We start from the raw sequence: 19,857 nt of genomic DNA, 5'->3' as shown, positions 1-19,857 counted from the left end.
CTGTTACGGCTTGGGTGAGAAGTTCTGATTCATCCGCCATATTCACCAGACATTGCACCTTCGGATTTCCATTTATTTTGGTCTTTACAAAATTCTCTTAATGGAAAAAATTTCAGTCCCCTGGAAGCTATAAAAGGCACCTGGAACAATTCTTTGCTCGAAAAGATTAAGTTTTGGGAAGATGGACTTAAGAAGTTGCTTGAAAAATGGCAGAAGGTAGTGGAACAAAAGGGTGCATATGTTCTTCAGTAAAGTTCATGGTAAAAGTGAAAAATGTGTCTTTTATTTTTACTTAAAAACTGAAGGCACTTTTTGGCCAACCCAGTATTTTTTATACACTAGAAATGAAGAATATGAAGATAAAGTTAAGGAAACAGTTTTGTTTATAACAGCATCAAAAAGGATTAAATACCTAGGAATAAATTTAACAAAAGAAGCACAAACCTTATATTATGAAGACCACAAAACATTATTGAAAAAATTAAAGAAGACCTAAATAGATGGAAAGATTTGCCCTGTTCATGGATCAGATGACTTAATATTGTTAAAAATTCAGTATTCCCCAAATTGACCTGTAGATTCAATCCAGTCTTTACCAGAATCCTAGGTAGGATTTTCGCACAAGTGGACAAGCTAATCCTAAAGTTCACATGGAAATACAAATGACCCAGAGTAGCTTCAACAGTCTTGAAAAAACAAAGTAGGAGGACTCACACTTTCAATTTCATAACTTACTACAAAAGCAACAGTAAAGTATAGTTCTGGCATAAGGAAAGATATATAGAACAGTGGAATAGAATTGAGAGTCTAGAAATAGACCCTCACATTTATAGTAAGATAAATATGACTTTTCACAGGAGTGCCAAGACAACTCAGGAAAAAAGTCTTCTCAACAAATGGTGTTAGGCAGCTGGATATCCATATTTAAGGAATGAAGTTGAGCCCCTACTTCACACAAACACAAAAATTAACTCAAAATGGATCAAAAACCTAATTAAAAGAGCTAGCACCATAAAACCTTAGAAGAAATATGAGTTAATCACCTTGAGCAAGGCAAAGTTTTCTTGATCTTTAGCAAAATTTTAAACTTTTGTGCTTTAAGGAAACTATCAAAAAGTGAAAAGATAACCTACAAAATGGGAGAAAACATTTACCAATCATTTATCTGGTAAGGGATTTGTATTTAAAATACATAAAGAACTCTTACAAATCTATAATAGACAAATATCTCAGTTCAAAAATGGGCAAAGCATCTCAATAGACATTTTTCCAAAGAAGATATACAAATGGCCAGTGAGCACCTGAAAAGTTCCTCAACTTATTAGCCGTCAGGAAAATGCAAATCAAAACCACAGTGAGACACCACTTCACACCTATTAGGCTGGCTGTAATCGGAAAGAAATACCATAACAAGGTGTAGCTGCTTTGGAAAACAGTCTGGCAATTCCTCAACATATTATACATGGTGTCACCATTGGACCTAGCAGTTCTACTCCTAGGTATATATTCAGGAGAAATGAAAACATACATCCATATAAAAACTTGTACAGGGCTTCCCTGGTGGCGCAGTGGTTGAGAGTCCGCCCGCTGATGCAGGGGACACGAGTTCGTGCCCCAGTACGGGAAGATCCCACATGCTGTGGAGCGGCTAGGCCCGTGAGCCATGGCCGCTGAGCCTGTGCTCCGCAATGGGAGAGGCCACAACAGTGAGAGGCCCACGTACAGAAAAAAAAAAAAAAAAAAAAAACTTGTACATAGATGTTCATTGCAGTATTATTCATAACAGTCAAAAAGTGGAAATAACCCAAACATCCATCCACTAACGAATAGATAAACAAAATGGAACATTTTTTAGCCATATGAAGGAATAACATACTTGGCATGTGCTGTAACATGGATGAACCTTGAAAATATTATGCTAAGTGAAAGAAGCCAGTCACAGAAGACCACTCATTGTTACTTTATATGAAATATTCAGAGGCAAATGGTAGAGCAGAAACTGTATGAGTGGTTTCCTAGGACTGGGCAGTAGGGTTGGGGGAAATGGGAAGTGACTCCTAATGTATGTGGGATTTGAGGGGATGGTTCATAAAAATGTCCTAAAGTTTGATTGTGATGATGCTTGTACACTCTGTGAATATACTGAGAATCATTTAATTGTATGTGTTAAATGAGTGAATTTTATGCTGTGAAAATTATATCTCAGTAAAGCTGGTATTTATAAAAAGACTAGGGAATTCCCTGGCAGACCAGTGGTTAGGACTCTTGCTTTCACTGCCGAGGGCCTGGGTTCAATCCCTGGTCAGGGAACTAAGATCCCATAAGCTGTGTGGTGCCGCTAAATAAATAAATAATAAATAAATAAATAAAATGTACACTTTAAATTTTTTAAAAAGTGTAAATAAATTCACTGACTTAGTGCTGTTCAATTTTTTGGCCTCTACTTTTTCTTGGGGGGAGGGGGGCGCACCATGCAGCTTGTAGAATCTTAGTTCCATGACAAGGCATTGAACCTGGGCCCTCAGCAATGAAAGCACAGAGTCCTAACCACTGGACTGCCAGGGAACTCCCTGGCCTCTACTTCAGATTAAATCAATCTAAAGTCAGAAATTTCCTACCCCTAAACCCTTATTTCTAATGATTAATTGTATTAATTACATGTCAAAGATGGCTACTTGCATGGATTTTTTATATCTATTATATTTTCCAGTTGTTCCCATTTAACTATATTTTTAACCATATTTTCTAACCAGTTTTTTAACTTGTATTCCTGTTTTGTAAATAATATACAAGAGCATATTGTCATCTACTATATAAAATAATGACAGTAAATATTAACTAATCTGTCAAATCAAGGTATACTCTTGATGAAACTCATTGAGAGGCAATTTAGTGTTAATGGAACATGCATTACTCTATGAAACATGATTATCATCTTGTCCTTTTCTCCCACATAGTCTGTGTACAGATGCTCATACATTAATTGTCTAAATGAAGAAGTTGGACCAGCCACAGATCACTTTTCATTGTCTTTCAGCTCACAGATTTTTCATGTGAGAATATTTTAAATTTAGTTTTTTAGCCAACTGTATCTTACTTTGTTAGAATAATCATATCTATAATAGACCTGTAGTCCCAAATCAGTTGATTGTTGACCTTAGTACGATTAATAGCATGGTCATAGTCTTAAGCCATGTTTCTTCTTTATCATAGTAGACAGGTGAGAGATTTAAACAAAGTTGCCATCCTGTATGTCTAGAAGGACACAGTCATTTGGAATATTTCAGGTGGGGAAATGAAAAAATCCTCACCACAGAAACTCAGGATTCCCCCTTAGGTTGCCTACTATTTAAATTAGTGTTTGGGAGTTGTAATGAAATGAAAGGATTACAAATCTCTTGGCTTCTGTCAGTATTTGTTTTTATTTTTGACATGTTGATGTTAGCTTCTGGGTTCCTTGATTTTCTGAATGTTACCACCTTTAAAAGAGTTTTGAACTGTATAATGTCAGTTCAACTAAAAGAACTATAGATTTGAATGATAATTTTAAGAGCTTAAGTACTTAAAAATCTAGATTTATAGATTATTTTATAATATCTTTCATCTCTGCCCTTCATAAGCATGGTTACATTCACATACTTTGAACTTCCTTTTGCTACAGTGTATCATTTTCCCAGAAGAAACTAAGGCATGCCACCTTGTCTCTTTAAGATCTTCTTTCCCTTGTGATCAGCTGAGACATTTAGATGAGTATACTCATCTAAAATTATTGAGTACTTTGGGGTTTTGCTTAAGTTTTTGCATCAAGATTAATGTAGTTCTACAAGATAAGGCATAAGAGACTTAGAGCAAAAATCAAAGTAACCAGTACTTAGAGGAGCCCAGTGGATGACAAAATAAGATGAGGTTTTGTCTTCATGACCTTCATTTCCTAACAGATGTAACATGAGAGAAATTTATTTCAGAGACCTTACTATGTTTGAGACACTTACTTTCAACTGTTTGAAAGTTTAAAAATCTGTTACATAACCCTTGTATCATTCTGAAAAGGATTTGAGGGTGACAGCTTCTGAAAGTAGTTAAGTGCAGCTGAAGAGGTACATTTCTAAAAGTTTTTTCAAAGACGTTTTATGTTGGTCTTTCATCTTGTACTGACTGTATATAAATTAGCAAACAGCATGGAGGACCCATTATTACAATGGCACACATCCTCATATATAAGACACAGATGACTTTAAGTTTCTAAGTTGATTATTTTAAAAAATCGTAGTTTGTAATAAAACATCAGTCTTGGTAAGAATGGTAGAAAATAGTGATAGGAAAGATCTTCAGAAAATACCAGAAAAAGAAAATAGGTTTTAAAACAACTTTACTGAGATATAATTAACACGCCGTAAACTACATATATTTAAAGTGTACAGTTTGGTAAGTTTTGATATTATCATGAAGCTGTCACCACAATCAAGACCATTATTATGTCCATCACCCTCAAAAGTTTCTTCCATCCCTTTTTTCTTCCCTTCGTCCCTCCATTCTCAAACAACCACTGATTTTTCTGTCACTATAGATTAGTTTGCATTTTCTAGAATTTAATGTAAATGAACTCAGTGTTTTTGCCTGATCTCTTTCTTAGTTTGAGATTTCTCATTGTTGTTGTACGTATCAGTATTTAATTTCTTTTCATTGCTGAGTAGTGTTCCCTTGTATAGATAACAACCACAGTTTCTTCAACCCATTTGTCTATTGGTGGACATTTGGGTTGTTTACAGTTTGGGGCTGTTATAAATAATGTTGCTGTGAACATTCACATACAAGTTTTTTTTAGGTACATATACTTTATTTCTTTGGGCTAAATACCCAGAGGTGGAATGGTTGAATCATATGGTAGGTATGTATTTAACCTTTTAAAAATCTTCCAAGCTGCATTTCACCAGTCATATTTATGAGAGTTCAAGTTCATCCAAACCCCCACTAACACTTGACGTGGTCAGTCTTTTAAAATTTTAGTCTTCTAATAGATGTGTAGTGATACTCACTGTAGTTTTAATTTGCTTTTCCCTAGTAACTAATAGTATTGAGCATCTTTTCATCTGCTTATTTGCCATCCTGATCTCTTCTTTAGTGAAATGTGTGTTCAGTTCTTTGGTTCAGTTTTTAATTGGGTTATATGTTTCCTTATTGTTGAGTTTGAGATTACTATATTTTGCATATTATAATACAGAATATGCCTATATTAATATATAGATAGATAAAGGATATGTCCTTTATCATACATACTCTGTGCAAAGGTTTTCTCCCAGTCTGTGGCTTGTCTTTTCATTCTTTTTTTAAAAAAATTTTAAAATAGATATTACATGTATTTAAGGTGTCCAATATGATGATTTGGTGTACATGATGAAATGATTACTGCAGTCAAGCTAATTAATGTATCTCTTCACAGTTACCATTATTTTATTAACTGTAGGTTAGCTCTCTAGACTGACTTATCCTACATAACTGTAACTCTCCTTCTTTTAACAATGCCTTCAAGAGCAGAAATTTTAAATTTTGATGAAGTTTAGTTTGTCAGCTTTTATGGATTGTGCCTTTGCTGTCATATCTACATATGAGTTTTTAAAGTTTAAAGTATCATTATTTCATTTAAAGAGTTCTATTGAAAAGGTTTCTTATTAACTATAGTATAAGATATTATGCTCTCTTATTTGCATCTTATGAGTTTTAAGATTTTTCATTTAATTCAAAGACTTACTTTGAATTAAAATTATAATATGTAAACATAAGAACTGTTTAATGTGTGCATTGGTCCCCAAATTATATTTGGACATTTATTTAAATTTTAACATATTACTTTATTCATTTTCGCAGTTTCTTTTCAGATATTTTTTAAATTCAGGATTTCTCAAAATGTAAGGTAGTTCTTGCCATAATTAGGTCTCACTCTAGGCTGTCTTGAGTGTTATTATTAAAGTATTATTCCACCTACCAGTTTCTTCACTGCATGCAGCATAGCAAATAGATTTCAGGAAACGGAATGCAGCAAAAAGGACTTGAGAGTACATATGCTGTCACAGGCCTCTTTGCTTATAGAGATGGATGCAAATTTTAAAATGTTGGCCAACAGGAAGGAAATTACAGTTTGAAAGTCTGCTCTGATGTGATAGTTTTCTAAAAATTTTCTAATTTTAAGTTGTGCTGAGGAATGATTTCTTTGTTAAAAAGATTTTTAGTGAATAATTTTTTTTTTCCAGTATTTCCACATGTAACACCAAAAGGAATTAATGGTATAGACTTTAAAGGGGAGGCGATAACTTTTAAAGCAACTACTGCTGGAATCCTTGCTACACTTTCTCATTGTATTGAACTAATGGTAAAACGTGAAGACAGCTGGCAAAAGAGACTGGATAAGGTAAGATTTGTTTTTCTTCTTTGTAAAAAATAGTCAGATTTTGTTTGTTTATATACTGACCGAACATTTAAACCAAACTAACTTCTTAGGGAAAAATCTATTGGATTGAGAGAAGTAGCAGGTGGTACTATTCCTCTGAAACTCTGTGAGCATCTTAAACTCATTTTTCTAATGAGATTCACCAGTTATGTATTTGGTTACTGTACAATATGCATTCTTCATTGGATTTTAACATAAAAGTTTTTGTAATGGTAATAGTAATGCTTTGGAATAGAAGTAATGAACCATTTGACATTTCCTAGCTTTACTGTGTAATACATGAAACTGTACTTAAGTTATATGAACTACTAAAAACACCAATTTATAAAGTTAAATATTAACTTATTGCATTCATGGCCATGTATGTTTTCCAAGGTCATTGTGATATCCTTTAACACACATTTTGTTATTCCTTGAACATTTGCCTTATGTTCACCTTTCCCACCTTTGTTTAAACTGCAGTACTGATAATAATAATATGAATCTTTAGTTGCAAGTGTGAAGTAGAATTTGGCTCAGTGAATTTGTTTAGTAGGAAAACGTTTGTTTATAGTTTAACATCAATAAAATCTTAGAACCAAAGCATACCTTAGAGAATTTTGTTCTAGTCCAGTGCCATCATTTTATAGAAGCAGCAGCTGAGGCCCAGAGACTTGTCTAGAGGTGTTAAGCAGCAGAATAAGAAGAATTTTACTCTTCTATATTTCAGCTCTGGATATCAGGGCAGACATCAATCAGAATCTTATCATTCATTAGTGAGTCATATTGCTTGTGGTATTTGGAGGTCTTATCAATGTGAACAGAACACTAAGGAAAGCAATGTCATCATTGATGTAATAGCAGAATGGCTACAGGATTTAAACAGCACGGTATGTTTAAGAAGGTCCCCATGTTTAAAGAAAAGAGAATTGGTCAGAATTCTTACGTGCATGTGAGAGTAAGCCAGGTTGACTAGCAATATGTATTCTTTTAAAACAAGCAATGAAAATGTCCATTTAAGGTACACGCAGATACTTCATTATTATTTTGGAGTAGAACTGTTACATTATCATAGATTTGAATTTTGGATCAAATTCAATTTTTAGAAGATTCTCTGTTCACACAAAAAAATAACACTGAGAAAACAGGACAATCCCTTAAATCCATTAGACTAATGGTTCAGGAGAATCATTCAACTTATCCATATTAGCTTATTCAAAACTTTTTGGCAACTTTCTCTTAAGCTCCCCTCTCTTCAGTCTACTTATCCTTCACTAAAGGATCATCATCTCTAGTCATATGCTCTAACCACACTGCCTTAAAAAATTCATTAAAAACAAGACATGGCTTCCCCATCTTTTTGTCAATCAAATTTCTTATTTGAAAGGGATGTGTACTTGCAGTTGTCTTCAATGTTGGTAATCTTATCCATTCTCTTTCTTTATTGGGTAGCAACAAGTAGACTATACCAAAGGATCTGTGAAAAAACAGTTTTGTTAGACCACATTTAACCAAATAACACTCACAAAAGATGGTAGTATTAATTGAAATCTGCAAATGGCTGTAATTTGTAATCCTTTTACAGGTCTATCTGATGTCAAATCTTATTCACCTTTTCCACCATAATTTTTTTCTCAAGGTTGATATAGGCTCCTAGTTATATTTTACAGGAAATGTAAGTCCGTGTGTGCATACACAGTATATACATATATATTCAATGTGTGTGTATACATGTGTGTATATATACATATGTGTGTATACATATGTGTATGTGCATACATACATGAATATATACACATGCTGTGAAGATTAGGAAGTTCTTGAATAGAGAGAGTTGTTTATCAACAAACATGTCTTTTAGGTAATTCATGTAATTGAGGAGGAAAATACAGTGTTAACAACATGGTTTACTTGAAATTCTTGTTTTATTCAAGAAGTATTTATATGCTTGTTGTGTGCTAGACTCTAAGCTAGAAATGAGAAAACAGTAGTGTACAGGAAATCATTTTTCAAGGAGCTAAAAACCTAATGAGAGTGATTAAGTAGGTGATAGGTGATATAATAATAGCTATTTAATAGCTGTTTGTGTACCTTTTATGTAGATTTCTAATATATGTTTATGTATATAATAGATATACACATACAATAGATGTGTATAACATACATACAAATCTCTAATAGTTCTCTGATTTTATGTTTAATAGCTCTTATGTACATTTCTAATGTCATTTCCATTGTTCTTACAGCTAAATGACTGAATATTCTTAGTTACCTATAAAAATAATTCCTTCTTTTCTAGAAGAAGTGTACTTAATTTTTAGCCAGTCGTGTCCAGGAAGACCAAAAATTCTAAGATTAAACAAATTTTAGTTGTTAAGAATGTTAATAAGAAAAAAATTATTCATTGAAGATGTTTCCTTATATTAGTGGATTTACAAGTGTGTAATTTCACGTTTTTTCGCTTTCCTTGAAATCATTTTAATATTATTGCTGTGTTGTGTGTTTTTGTTTTGTTCATTTTTTTAAATTAAGGTTTAACATATATACAATGAAGTATACCAATCTTAAGTGTACTGCTTGACGAGTGTTATACACATGTATACTCCCCTGTAACCACCACTCAAATCAAGATGTAGAACTTTTATAGCACCTCAGAAGGTTTCTTCATGCCCCTTCCTAGTCCGTGCCGTACCAGTACCTCAAGAAGTGACCACAGTTTTAACTTATACAGTCATAGATTAGTTTTGCCTGTTCTTGAACAGCATGTAAATGGAATCATACAAAATATACTCGTGTGTCTGGCTCACTCCTCCACCCCCTCAACACTGACTGTGAAGTTCATTCATCTTGTAACTTTTAGTGGTAGTTTATTATTTTTTATTGTTGTATAGTATTATTGCTGTATGCTGTTCATTGTGTGATGAATTTTCATTGTATGACTTCAGTTTGTTTTTTCCTTTTTCCTGCTGATGGACATTTAACTTTTTATATTTTGGCTGTTGTGAATAAAGCTGCTGTGGGCATTCTTGTATGTATCTTTTGGTGGATATATGCACTCTTTTCTCTTGGGCACATACCAAGCAGTAAAATTATTGATTCACGAGGTATATGCTTAGCTTTAGTGGGTAGAGGCAAACAATTTTCCAAAGTGGTTATATCAGTTTATATTCCCACCAGCAGTAGATGAGAATTCCAGTTGCTCTTCACCCTTGACAACACTTGGTATTGTCATTTTTTTTTTGTGGGTGATTTTTTGTGTTTTTAAATTTTAGCCATTCTGATGGGTCTGTAGTCCTGTTTTCTCTTCAGTACACAAAAATCAGTTAGTCTTTGGGCCTACTGAACTAATTCATTGATTTGCACTAGCTTAATTCAGATAGGGTTTTTAGAAGTAGTTAAGCTCTGGGTGAGTTCGGTGTGGACTTTAATTTAGCCCTTTAAATATTTGAGGTGAGGGAATAAAGGCATTAGGTTCTTTATAAGCTTGTAGGGCTTTAATATCACATTTGACTCATTGTAGTCCATTGTTGTAAAAAAAAAGGTTGAGGTTGGTGTCAAGGCCAACCTTTTTACATTTTGTCCTTGGATCTTTGTGCAAACTCTTAGAGCCATAGAACCTGTCTATAAAAGGAGAAGGTTAAAGTAGAAATCTAAGCTCTTTTTCAGCTCTAAAATAATTTTAACCAGCAGTTGGAAAGTATAAGAAAGGTATCTTTCTTTAGAATATCTTTTTCCATTTATTGATTCTACCAATAATTGAGTTATTTTCTTCCTGGCATCCATTACTTGACTTTTTGTCTGTAACAAAATTAATTTAGCTCCTACTGGGGGAAACAAACACGTGAATATATATTGTAGGCATTTCTCTGGTGCTAATTTATCCTTTTTTTTTTTGAAGTGTAGACACTTTGGTAGTTACTCAATCCATTTAAATATATAACCTACCTATAAGGTGATCTTAGTGGTATTTTAAATGGTAGCTTGTATGTGATATATGGCCCAGAAAAAAGTGTTTTCTTGGGCAGAAGAATACTCATTTTTCACAGAAGTGGAGTTATTTTGGGGCCAAGTTATAAAATTTTGATGAAATGTAGAGAAAATCCCACTTGACATGATAAATTTTTCACTTGCTTTTTTTTTTAAATAGGAAAGTGAGAAGAGAAGAAGAATAGAGGAAGCATACAAAAATGCCATGACAGAACTTAAGAAAAAATCTCACTTTGGAGGACCAGATTATGAGGTATGTTAAGGGAAGTTTTTGTCTCCCCTGTTAGGGTGATACTTACTGATATTACATTCTAATTCTTTTTTTCTTTAATTTTATTATTTGAAATCTATAGATGGTTTATTTTATTTTATTCTTTGGCCACTCTATGAGTCATGCGGGATCTTAGTTCCCTGACCAGGCATCGAACCAGTTACCCCTGCATTGGGAATGCGGAGTCTTAACCACTGGACCACCAGGAAAGTCCCTAACTCTTTTTTTTTTTTTTTTTTTTTAAAAAAAAAGCAACCTACAGAGGAACAACCTGAGAACTTTACAGGTGAAAGATTTTAGGCTGTGCTGTATACTGTGAGGTCTTCTCCATAGCAAAGCATGAACTGTTCAAATTGCCATGCCTTTATGTTTGGAAAATGTCTGAAACCAGCTTCTTTTCCCTGTTGGTTATTTGTTAAGCAGTTAGTAAAATCTGCCTCTCCATATACAAACACATACAGGAGTGGCAAGGAGTATCGTTGACATAGAAGAAGAATGGTAAAAAAGTTAGACTGTATTTAAGAAAGCAGAAGAAAAATGTCCTGCCATTTTTATTCTAGAAAGGAAAAAATAAGATCTGCTATTGACAATATTTTTTTTTTTTTTTTTTGCTGTACGCGGGCCTCTCACTGTTGTGGCCTCTCCTGTTGCGGAGCACAGGCTCCGGACGCGCAGGCTCAGCGGCCATGGCTCACAGGCCCAGCCGCTCCGCGGCATGTGGGATCTTCCTGGACCGGGGCATGAACCTGTGTCCCCTGCATCGGCAGGCGGACTCTCAACCACTGCGCCACCAGGGAAGCCCTATTGACAATATTTTTTACGTTGGAATTGATTTCCAACTGTGAAAATCCATAGTATGAGACTTGAGTGGTAATTTTATTTTATTTATTTTTAAAATGTATTTATTTTTAATAGATCTTTATTGGAGTATAATTGCTTCACAATACTGTGTTAGTTTGTGTTGTACAACAAAGTGAATCAGCCATATGCATACATATGTTCCCATATCCCCTCCCTCCCATCCTCCCTATTGCACCCCTCTAGGTCATCGCAGAGCACCAAGCTGATCTCCCTGTGCTATGCTGCTGCTTCCCGCTAGCTAACTATTTTACATTCGGTAGTGTATATATGTCGATGCTACTCTCACTTCTCCCCATCTTCCCCCTCCCACCCCATGTCCTCAAGTCCATTCTCTATGTATACATCTTTATTCCTGCCTTGAAACTAGGTTCATCAGTACCCTTTTTTTTTTTTTTACATTCCATATATGTGCATTAGAATACGGTATTTGTTTTTCTCTTTCTGACTTACTTCACTCTGTATGACAGACTCTAGGTCCATCCACCTAACTACAAATAACTCAATTTCTTTCCTTTTTATGGCTGAGTAATATTCCATTGTATATATGTGCCACATCTTCTTTATCCATTCACCTGTCAGTGGACATTTAGGTTGGTTCCATGTCCTGGCTATTGTAAACAGTGCTGCAGTGAATATTGTGGCACATGTCTCTTTTGGAATTATGGTTTTCTCAGGGTATATGCCCAGTAGTGGGATTGCGGAGTCATATGGTAGTTCTATTTTTAGTTTTTTAAGGAACCTCCATACTGTTTTCAATAGTTGTATCAATTTACATTCCCACCAACAGCGCAGGAGGGTTCCCTTTTCACCACACCCTTTCCAGCATTCTTTGTTTCTAGATTTTTTGATATTAGCCATTCTGACTGGTGTGAGGTGATACCTCATTGTAGTTTTGATTTGCATTTCTCTAATAATTAGTGATGTTGAGCATCTTTTCATATGCCCCTTGGCCATCTGTATGTCTTCCTTGGTGAAATGTCTATTTAGGTCTTCCGCCCAGTTGTTAATTGGGTTGTTTGTTTATTTTCATATTGAGCTCCATGAACTGTTTGTATGTTTTGGAGATTAATCCTTTGTTGTTTCATTTGCAAATATTTTCTCCCATTCTGAGGGTTGTCTTTTTGTCCTGTTTATGGTTTCCTTTGCTGGGCAAAACTTTGAAGTTTAATTAAGTCCCATTTGTTTATTTTTATTTTATTTACTCGAGGAGGTGGGTCAAGAAAGATCTTGCTGTGGTTTATGTTAAAGCGTGTTTTTCCTGTGTTTTCCTCTAAGAGTTTTATAGTGTCTGGTTTTACATTTAGGTCTTTAATCCATTTGGAGTTTATTTTTATGTATGGTGTTAGGTAGTGTTTTAATTTCATTCTTTTACATGTAGCTGTCCAGTTTTCCCAGCACCACGTATTGAAGAGGCTATCCTTTCTCCATTGTATGTTCTTACCTCCCTGGTCATAAATTAGGTGACCATATGTGCATGGGTTTATCTCTGGGCATTCTATCCTGTACCATTGATCTATTGCTTTTTCTGCATCTACTGAGATGATCATATGGTTTTTATTCCTTAATTTGTTAATATGGTGTATCACATTGATTGATTTGCATATATTGAAGAATCCTTGCATCCCTGGGATAAATCCCACTTGATCATGGTATATGATCCTTTTAATGTGTTGTTGGATTCTGTTTGCTAGTATTTTGTTGAGGATTTCTGCATCTGTGTTCATCCGCGATATTGGTCTATAATTTTCTTTTTTTGTGATATCTTTTTCTGTTTTTGGTATCATTGTGATGGTGGCTTCGTAGAATGGATTTGGGAGTGTTTCTCCCTCTGCAATTTTGGGGAAGAGTTTGAGAAGGTTCAGTCTTAGCTATTCTCTAAATGTTTGATAGAATTCACCTGTGAAGCCATCTGGTCCTTGGCTTTTGTTTGTTGGAAGATTTTTAATTATGGTTTAAATTTCATTACTTGTGATAGGTCTGTTTATATTTTCTGATTCCTCCTGGTTTAGTCTTGGAAAATTGTACTTTTCCACGAATTTGTCCATTTCTTCGTGGTTGTCTATTTTATTGACATATACTTGTTTATAATAGTCTCTTATAATCCTCTGTATTTCTGTGGTGTCAGTTGTGATTTCTTCTTTTTAATTTCTAATTTTATTGATTTGTGTCCTCTCCCTTTTTTTCTTGATGAGTCTGGCTAAGGATATGTCAATTTTGTTTATCTTCTCGAAGAACCAGCTTTTAGTTTTATTGATCTTTGCTATTGTTTTCTTCATTTCTATTTCATTTATTTCTGCTCTGATTTCTTTCCTTCTACTGACTGAGTTTTCTTTGTTCTTCTTTCTCTGGTTGTCTTACGTGTAGGGTTAGATTGTTTATTTGAGATTGTTCTTGTTTCTTGAGGCAAGATTGAATTGCTGTAAACTTCCCTCTTAGAACTGATTTTGCTGCATCCCATAGTTTTTGGATTGTCGTGTTTTCGTTGTCATTTGTTTCTAGGTATTTTTTTAATTTCTTCTTTGATTTCTTCAGTTATCTCTTGGTTATGCAGTAGCACACTGTTTAGCCTCCATGTATTTGTGTTTTTTGCAGGTTTTTTTCCCTGTAATTGATTTCCAGTCTCATAGCGTTGTGGTCAGAAAAGATGCTTGATATGATTTCAGTTTTCTTACATTTTCTGAGGCTTGATTTGTGACCCAAGATGTGTTCTGTCCTGGAAAATGTTCTGTGTGCACTTAAGAAGAAAGTGTATTCTGCCACTTTTGGGTGGAATATTCTATACATATCAATTAAATCTATCTAGTCTATTGTGTCATTTAAAGCTTGTGCTTCCTTATTTATTTTCTGTTTGGATGATCTGTCCATTGGTGTAAGTGATGTGTTAAAGTCCCCTACTATGATTGTGTTACTGTCGATTTCTCCTTTCATGGTTGTTAGCGTTTGCCTTATGTATTGAGGTGCTCCTATGTTGGGTGCATAAACATTTATAATTCTTATATCTTCTTCTTGGATTGATCCCTTGATCATTATGTAGTGTCCTTCTTTGTCTCTTGTAGTAGTCTTTATTTTAAAGTCTATTTTATTGGATACGAGTATTGCTACTCCATCTTTCTTTTTATTTCCATTTTCATGGAATATCATTTTCCATCCCCTCACTTTCAGTCTGTATGTGTCCCTAGGTCTGAAAATGGGTCTCTTGTAGACAGCATATATATGGGGCTTGTTTTTGTATCCATTCAGCAAGTTTGTGTCTTTTGGTTGAGGCATTTAATCTGTTTACATTCAGGGTTGTTACTGAATATATATGTTCCTGTTAGCATTTTCTCCATTGTTTTGGGTTTGTTTTTGTGTATCTTTTTCTTCTCTTGGGTTTCCTGCCTTTAGCATTTGTTGTAAAGCTGGTTTGGTGGTGCTGAATTCTCTTAGCTTTTGCTTGTCTGAAAAGCTCTTGATTTCTGCCTTGAATCTGAATGAGATCCTTGCTGGGTAGAGTAATTTTGGCTGTAGGTTTTTCTCTTTCATCACTGTATGTGTATCCTGCCACTCCCCTCTGGCCTGTGGAGTTTCTGCTGAAAAATCAGCTGTGTTATTTTTTGTTTTCCCCTTTTTGCTTTTAATATTTTTTCTTTGAATTTAATTTTTGTTAGTTTGATTAATATGTGTCCTGGTGTGTTTTTCCTAGGGTTTATCCTGTATGGGACTCTCTGTGCTTCTTGGACTTGGGTGACTATTTCCTTTCCCACATTAGGGACATTTTCGACTATAATCTCCTCAAATGTTTTCTCAGCCTCTTTCTTTTTCTCTTCTTCTTCTGCGACCCCTATAATTTGAATGTTGGTATGTTTAGTGTTATCCCAGAGGTCTCTGAGATTGTCTTCAATTCTTTTCATTCCTGTTTTCTTCATTCTGCTCCTTGGCAGTTATTTCCACCATTTTGTCTTCCAGCTCACTTATTCGTTTCTCTGCCTCCATTATTCTGTTACTGATGCCTTCTAGTGTATTTTTCATTTCAGTTATTGTGTTGTTCATCTCTGTTTGTTTGTTCTTTAGTTTTTCTAGTTCTTTGTTAAACATTTTTTGTGTTTTCTCAATCTGTACCTCCATTCTATTTCTGAGATTCTATATCATCTTTACTATCATTACCCTGAATTCTTTTCCAGATAGATTGCCTATTTCCTCTTCATTTATTTGGTCTTGTAGTTTTTTACCTTGCTCCTTCACATGTGACTTATTTTTTTTGCCGTCTCTTTTTTTGTGTGTGTGTGAGTGGGATTGTGTTCCTGTCTTACTGGTTGTTTGGCCTGAGGCTTCCAACCCTGGAGTTTGTAAGCTGTTGGGTGGAGCTGGGTCTTTGTGCTGAGATGAGTACCTCCGTGAGACCTCACTCTGATGAATATTCCCTGTGGTCTGAAGTTCTCTGTTAGTCCAGTGGTTCCAACTCGGAGCTCCTGCCCTAGGACCTTTGGCCTGACCCCCAGCTCGTGAACCAAGATCCCGCAAGGCACGTTGGATGGCAAAAAAATAAAAGAGAGAGAGAACAATAACAAAGTAAAAAATAAAATTAGGAAACTAACAGATATATTAGAAAGGATATGAAAATAAAAATATAGGGCTTCCCTGGTGGCGCAGTGGTTGAGATGCCTGCCGATGCAGGGGACACGGGTTCATGCCCCAGTCCGGGAAGATCCCACATGCTGCGGAGCGGCTGGGCCCATGAGCCATGGCCGCTGAGCCTGCGCGTCTGGAGCCTGTGCTCCACAACAGGAGAGGCCACAACAGTGAGAGGCCCGCGTACTGCAAAAAAAAAAAAAAAAAAAAAAAATATAGATGAATCAACAACCAGAAGGTACCATAGTACCACAGTAGTAAAAAAGAGGGGGAGGGAAAAGAGAAAACAAAAAAAGAGAAAAAAAAACGGGGAAAAGGCCTTGGCTGTGGAGGGCGGGGCCTAAGCAAGGGTGAGGTTTGGGTGGTGGGCAGTACCTATGCTCAGGACCCACAGAGTTGGAAAAGGCCCTGGGGGCTGTGGGGGAGGGTGTGTGTGGCTTAGGCTTAAGGAACAGAAGGGACCCAGGCGTGCCCCCCACCCCTGGTCTCAGAGGGCAGGGGACCTCACCTGGGAGTCCAGCAGACTTCCTGGGCTCAAGTCGGCAGGGAAAACACCCTCCTTCTCTCCTGCTCCTCCTGTCCTGGAGGGCCCCTTCCACCTGCCTCTCCTGTTCTACCCTCAGCCTCCTTCCTATGACCCCAGGACCAATGCGGACAGGGGAAGGGGGTGTCCTTGGAGGGCAGGGGACCAGCCTGGGATCTCAGCAGACTCCCCAGGCCCAGGTGGGTGGGACAAACACCCTCTGATGAGCGGTAATATTTTTAAATTGCTAAGCTGTTATCTCATTCCTTCTGGAATGTACAAAAATTACATAATTAGCTATCGTCTGGGATTTTAGAAGTCTAGATTACTGAAATATTAGCTGTTACAATTTTAACTTTTATTCTGAAGCTGAGCAAAGTCTTTTGCTATTTTAGGTTTATTTTGGGGAGGACTATCAGCTTTTAAAAATTACCCTATTTTTTTCATATTATAAAATAGATGTACATTATAGGAAGATTATAGAAAATACAAATAAGCCTATCTTTTTAATTTAACAATATGTGGTACCCATTTATCTCCTACGAGCAATATGTAAGTACTGTATAATTTTATATTTGTTTATCCCCACTTTGGTCAACACAGATTATATTTCAGGGGAGAGACCAGGGTGGAGAAAGGAGGGTCCTTGTGCTAGGGTTATGTGTTTATTAGTTTTTTAAAAAATTGCTTGATCGATGTGATTTAGGCTTTCTTTTAAAAATGTTTATTGGTCATTTGTATTTCTTCTTTAATGACTCTCGTACACATCCCTTCACGTTTTTATTATTAGAATTTGGGTGTTTTCCCCCTATTGATTTAGAAGATGGGCAGGATTGACTTTATTTCTCAATTATTTTCTTCTTTTTATAGTTAAAAAAAAATCTTTTTAATTGTTCATTTTGTCATATAAAAGTTTTATACTTTCTTGTAATTAACTCACAGTCTTTTGGTACACTTATCTCTACATTTTTTTTCATGTTTTAAAAAGCATTCTCTTGTCAACCTAAAGAGGTAAACTGAGACATGCTCAAATTACCAGAAATTGAGTTTATTTCAGAACAGCAGAGGAATTACAATTCGGGGAATGCATGCAGTACCAAGTTACAGGCAGTTTTGTTGAGGGTTTGGGGCAGGTTGTATTTATGGGCAAGGAGTACAGACAAGGAGAGTCTAGCCAGAGTCCAAGCAGTAAGTTCTTTGGCTTGAAGATGGGGAGAGATACTTGGTAGATGGTCATTGGTCAGGAGATAAGGCTCAGTCTTCTGATTATCTGGCATTTATGGGAAATCCTTCTCTCAGTTCTTAAATTCTGTTCTTCAGAGGGTGCATGCATAAAATTCTCCATTTCAATCTTTTGGCCACACTGTGAAGCGTGTGGGATCTTAATTCTCCAACCAGGGATTGAACCCGTGCCCCTTGCATTGGTAGCAATGTGTCTTAACCACTGGACTGACAGGGAAGTCCCATCTGGTTCCATTTTAGATCGAAATCCTTTCACACTCTACTTCAAATAATCTTCTGTATTTTCTGTTCTTTTTTTTTTAAATGGTCTCTCCTAAATATATTAATATATCTGAATTTTTAAAAATTATGGTGTAGGGCTTCCCTGGTGGCACAGTGGTTGAGAGTCTGCCTGCTGATGCAGGGGACACGGGTTCATGCCCTGGTCCAGGAGGATCCCACATGCCGCGGAGCGGCTGGGTGCGTGAGCCATGGCCGCTGAGCCTGTGCATCCGGAGCCTGTGCTCCGCAATGGGAGAGGCCACAGCAGTGAGTGCCACTGCAAAAAAAAAAAAAAAAAATTATGGTGTAATGGAGGAATCTATATTTTATTCCAGTGGCATTTGTTGAATAAACCATCTTTTTCCCAGCCATTTGAAATGCATCTTCCTCTTTCTCTTTTAATGAAGAAAATAGTTAAGGGCACTTCAGTTCTTTTTTCACCATCTTCCTGTTGATGAAAAATTAACAAAGAAATGGAAAATATATTCTAGTCTTATTGAGAATTACAAGCTAGGAACAGCATCTCAGAAAGCTCTGAGAACTGTTCCATCCATTAGAAGTGTTTTTTAGACAGGATGTACATCATATCAAATGACGTAATAGTGACAGTTTACACAGTTCACTTCTGTAGGTACAAAGTGGTAGGTAACCTGACTCTTTACAAGATTAACAAAGAAGGTTATCTTTTAAGAAGTTGTCTTTTTTTTTTTTTTTTTTTTTTTTGGTGGTACGCAGGCCTCTCACTGTTGTGGCCTCTCCCGTTGCGGAGCACAGGCTCAACGGCCACGGCTCACGGGCCTGGCCGCTCCGTGGCATGTGGGATCTTCCTGGACCGGGGCACAAACCCGTGTCCCCTGCATCGGCAGGTGGCCTCTCAACTGCTGTGCCACCAGGGAAGCCCCAGGAGTTGTCTTAATGCTAGAAGAATGTTGCAGTTTAGGATTGGGCAGGTATTTTTGCCGCTGGGGAAAATTTGGTCATGATGCATAATGCAGATATACAGTACACTGTAGAGGGGAAAGAGGGGGCCAAAAGGCAGAGAAAATTTTTATGTTAAAATTTTTCTTTTCTTGCCATAAAATATGAATTTTATTTCAAAATTTCCTCTTTCTGATCATTAACCTTTCGATGGAACGCATTAGGTGATCAAATATTTGGTCCCTTGATGCCAGGGTGGTTGCTTGCTTGCCATTGGTCCATTGTGTCCCTCAATGTTGGGTCCTAATAGCCCTGTTCTCTTTTTTTGGGGGATGCGGGGTGGAGTGGGGAATTATACTAGCAGAATGTTTAGCAAGGACTGGGAGCCAATTCTAGGCTGTCCAGTAAGACAAGACAATTCCCCTCACATGTGCATTATGTATGCCTATTATTTTATAGAGCACTGTAGACATGATCCAAAGTTTTAAGTTGTTTAGACATCATTATTTTACTACGAATAGGTGATACACAGCATGAAAGGCAAGAAGCTATCACCTTGTAAGTTCCACAAACTAGTTTAAGTTGCCAGTAGAACCAACAACATCATTAACAAAGATTTAAGCCAAGATCCTCCTGAACCAAACCCTTTTCCTAGTATTTCCCCTAAACTGGGAAGAGGATTTTTCAGAGTGGAAATTTGACTCTTTTTTTTTTTTTTTTTTTTTTTTTTGGGACAAGGGCCCTCTCCCTGTTGGGCCCTCC

General features: G+C 36.2%; 1 protein-coding gene across 3 annotated transcripts in view; it reads left to right on the top strand.

Moving 5' to 3' along the window:
- Positions 1-19,857, top strand: part of CERT1 (ceramide transporter 1) — a 132,452-nt gene that overhangs the window by 71,367 nt on the left and 41,228 nt on the right. For all 3 annotated transcript variants that reach the window (XM_024732779.1, XM_024732780.1, XM_024732778.1), the window contains 2 exons: positions 6,249-6,406; positions 10,572-10,664. In XM_024732779.1, the coding sequence (XP_024588547.1) occupies positions 6,249-6,406; positions 10,572-10,664 (251 nt within the window). The remainder of the gene's footprint in view (positions 1-6,248; positions 6,407-10,571; positions 10,665-19,857) is intronic.

The sequence above is a fragment of the Neophocaena asiaeorientalis genome, unplaced genomic scaffold, assembly GCF_003031525.2.
Source record: "Neophocaena asiaeorientalis asiaeorientalis breed wild unplaced genomic scaffold, Neophocaena_asiaeorientalis_V1.1 scaffold515, whole genome shotgun sequence".
Lineage (NCBI taxonomy): Eukaryota > Metazoa > Chordata > Mammalia > Artiodactyla > Phocoenidae > Neophocaena > Neophocaena asiaeorientalis.
This window is presented reverse-complemented; position numbering and strand designations above follow the sequence as displayed.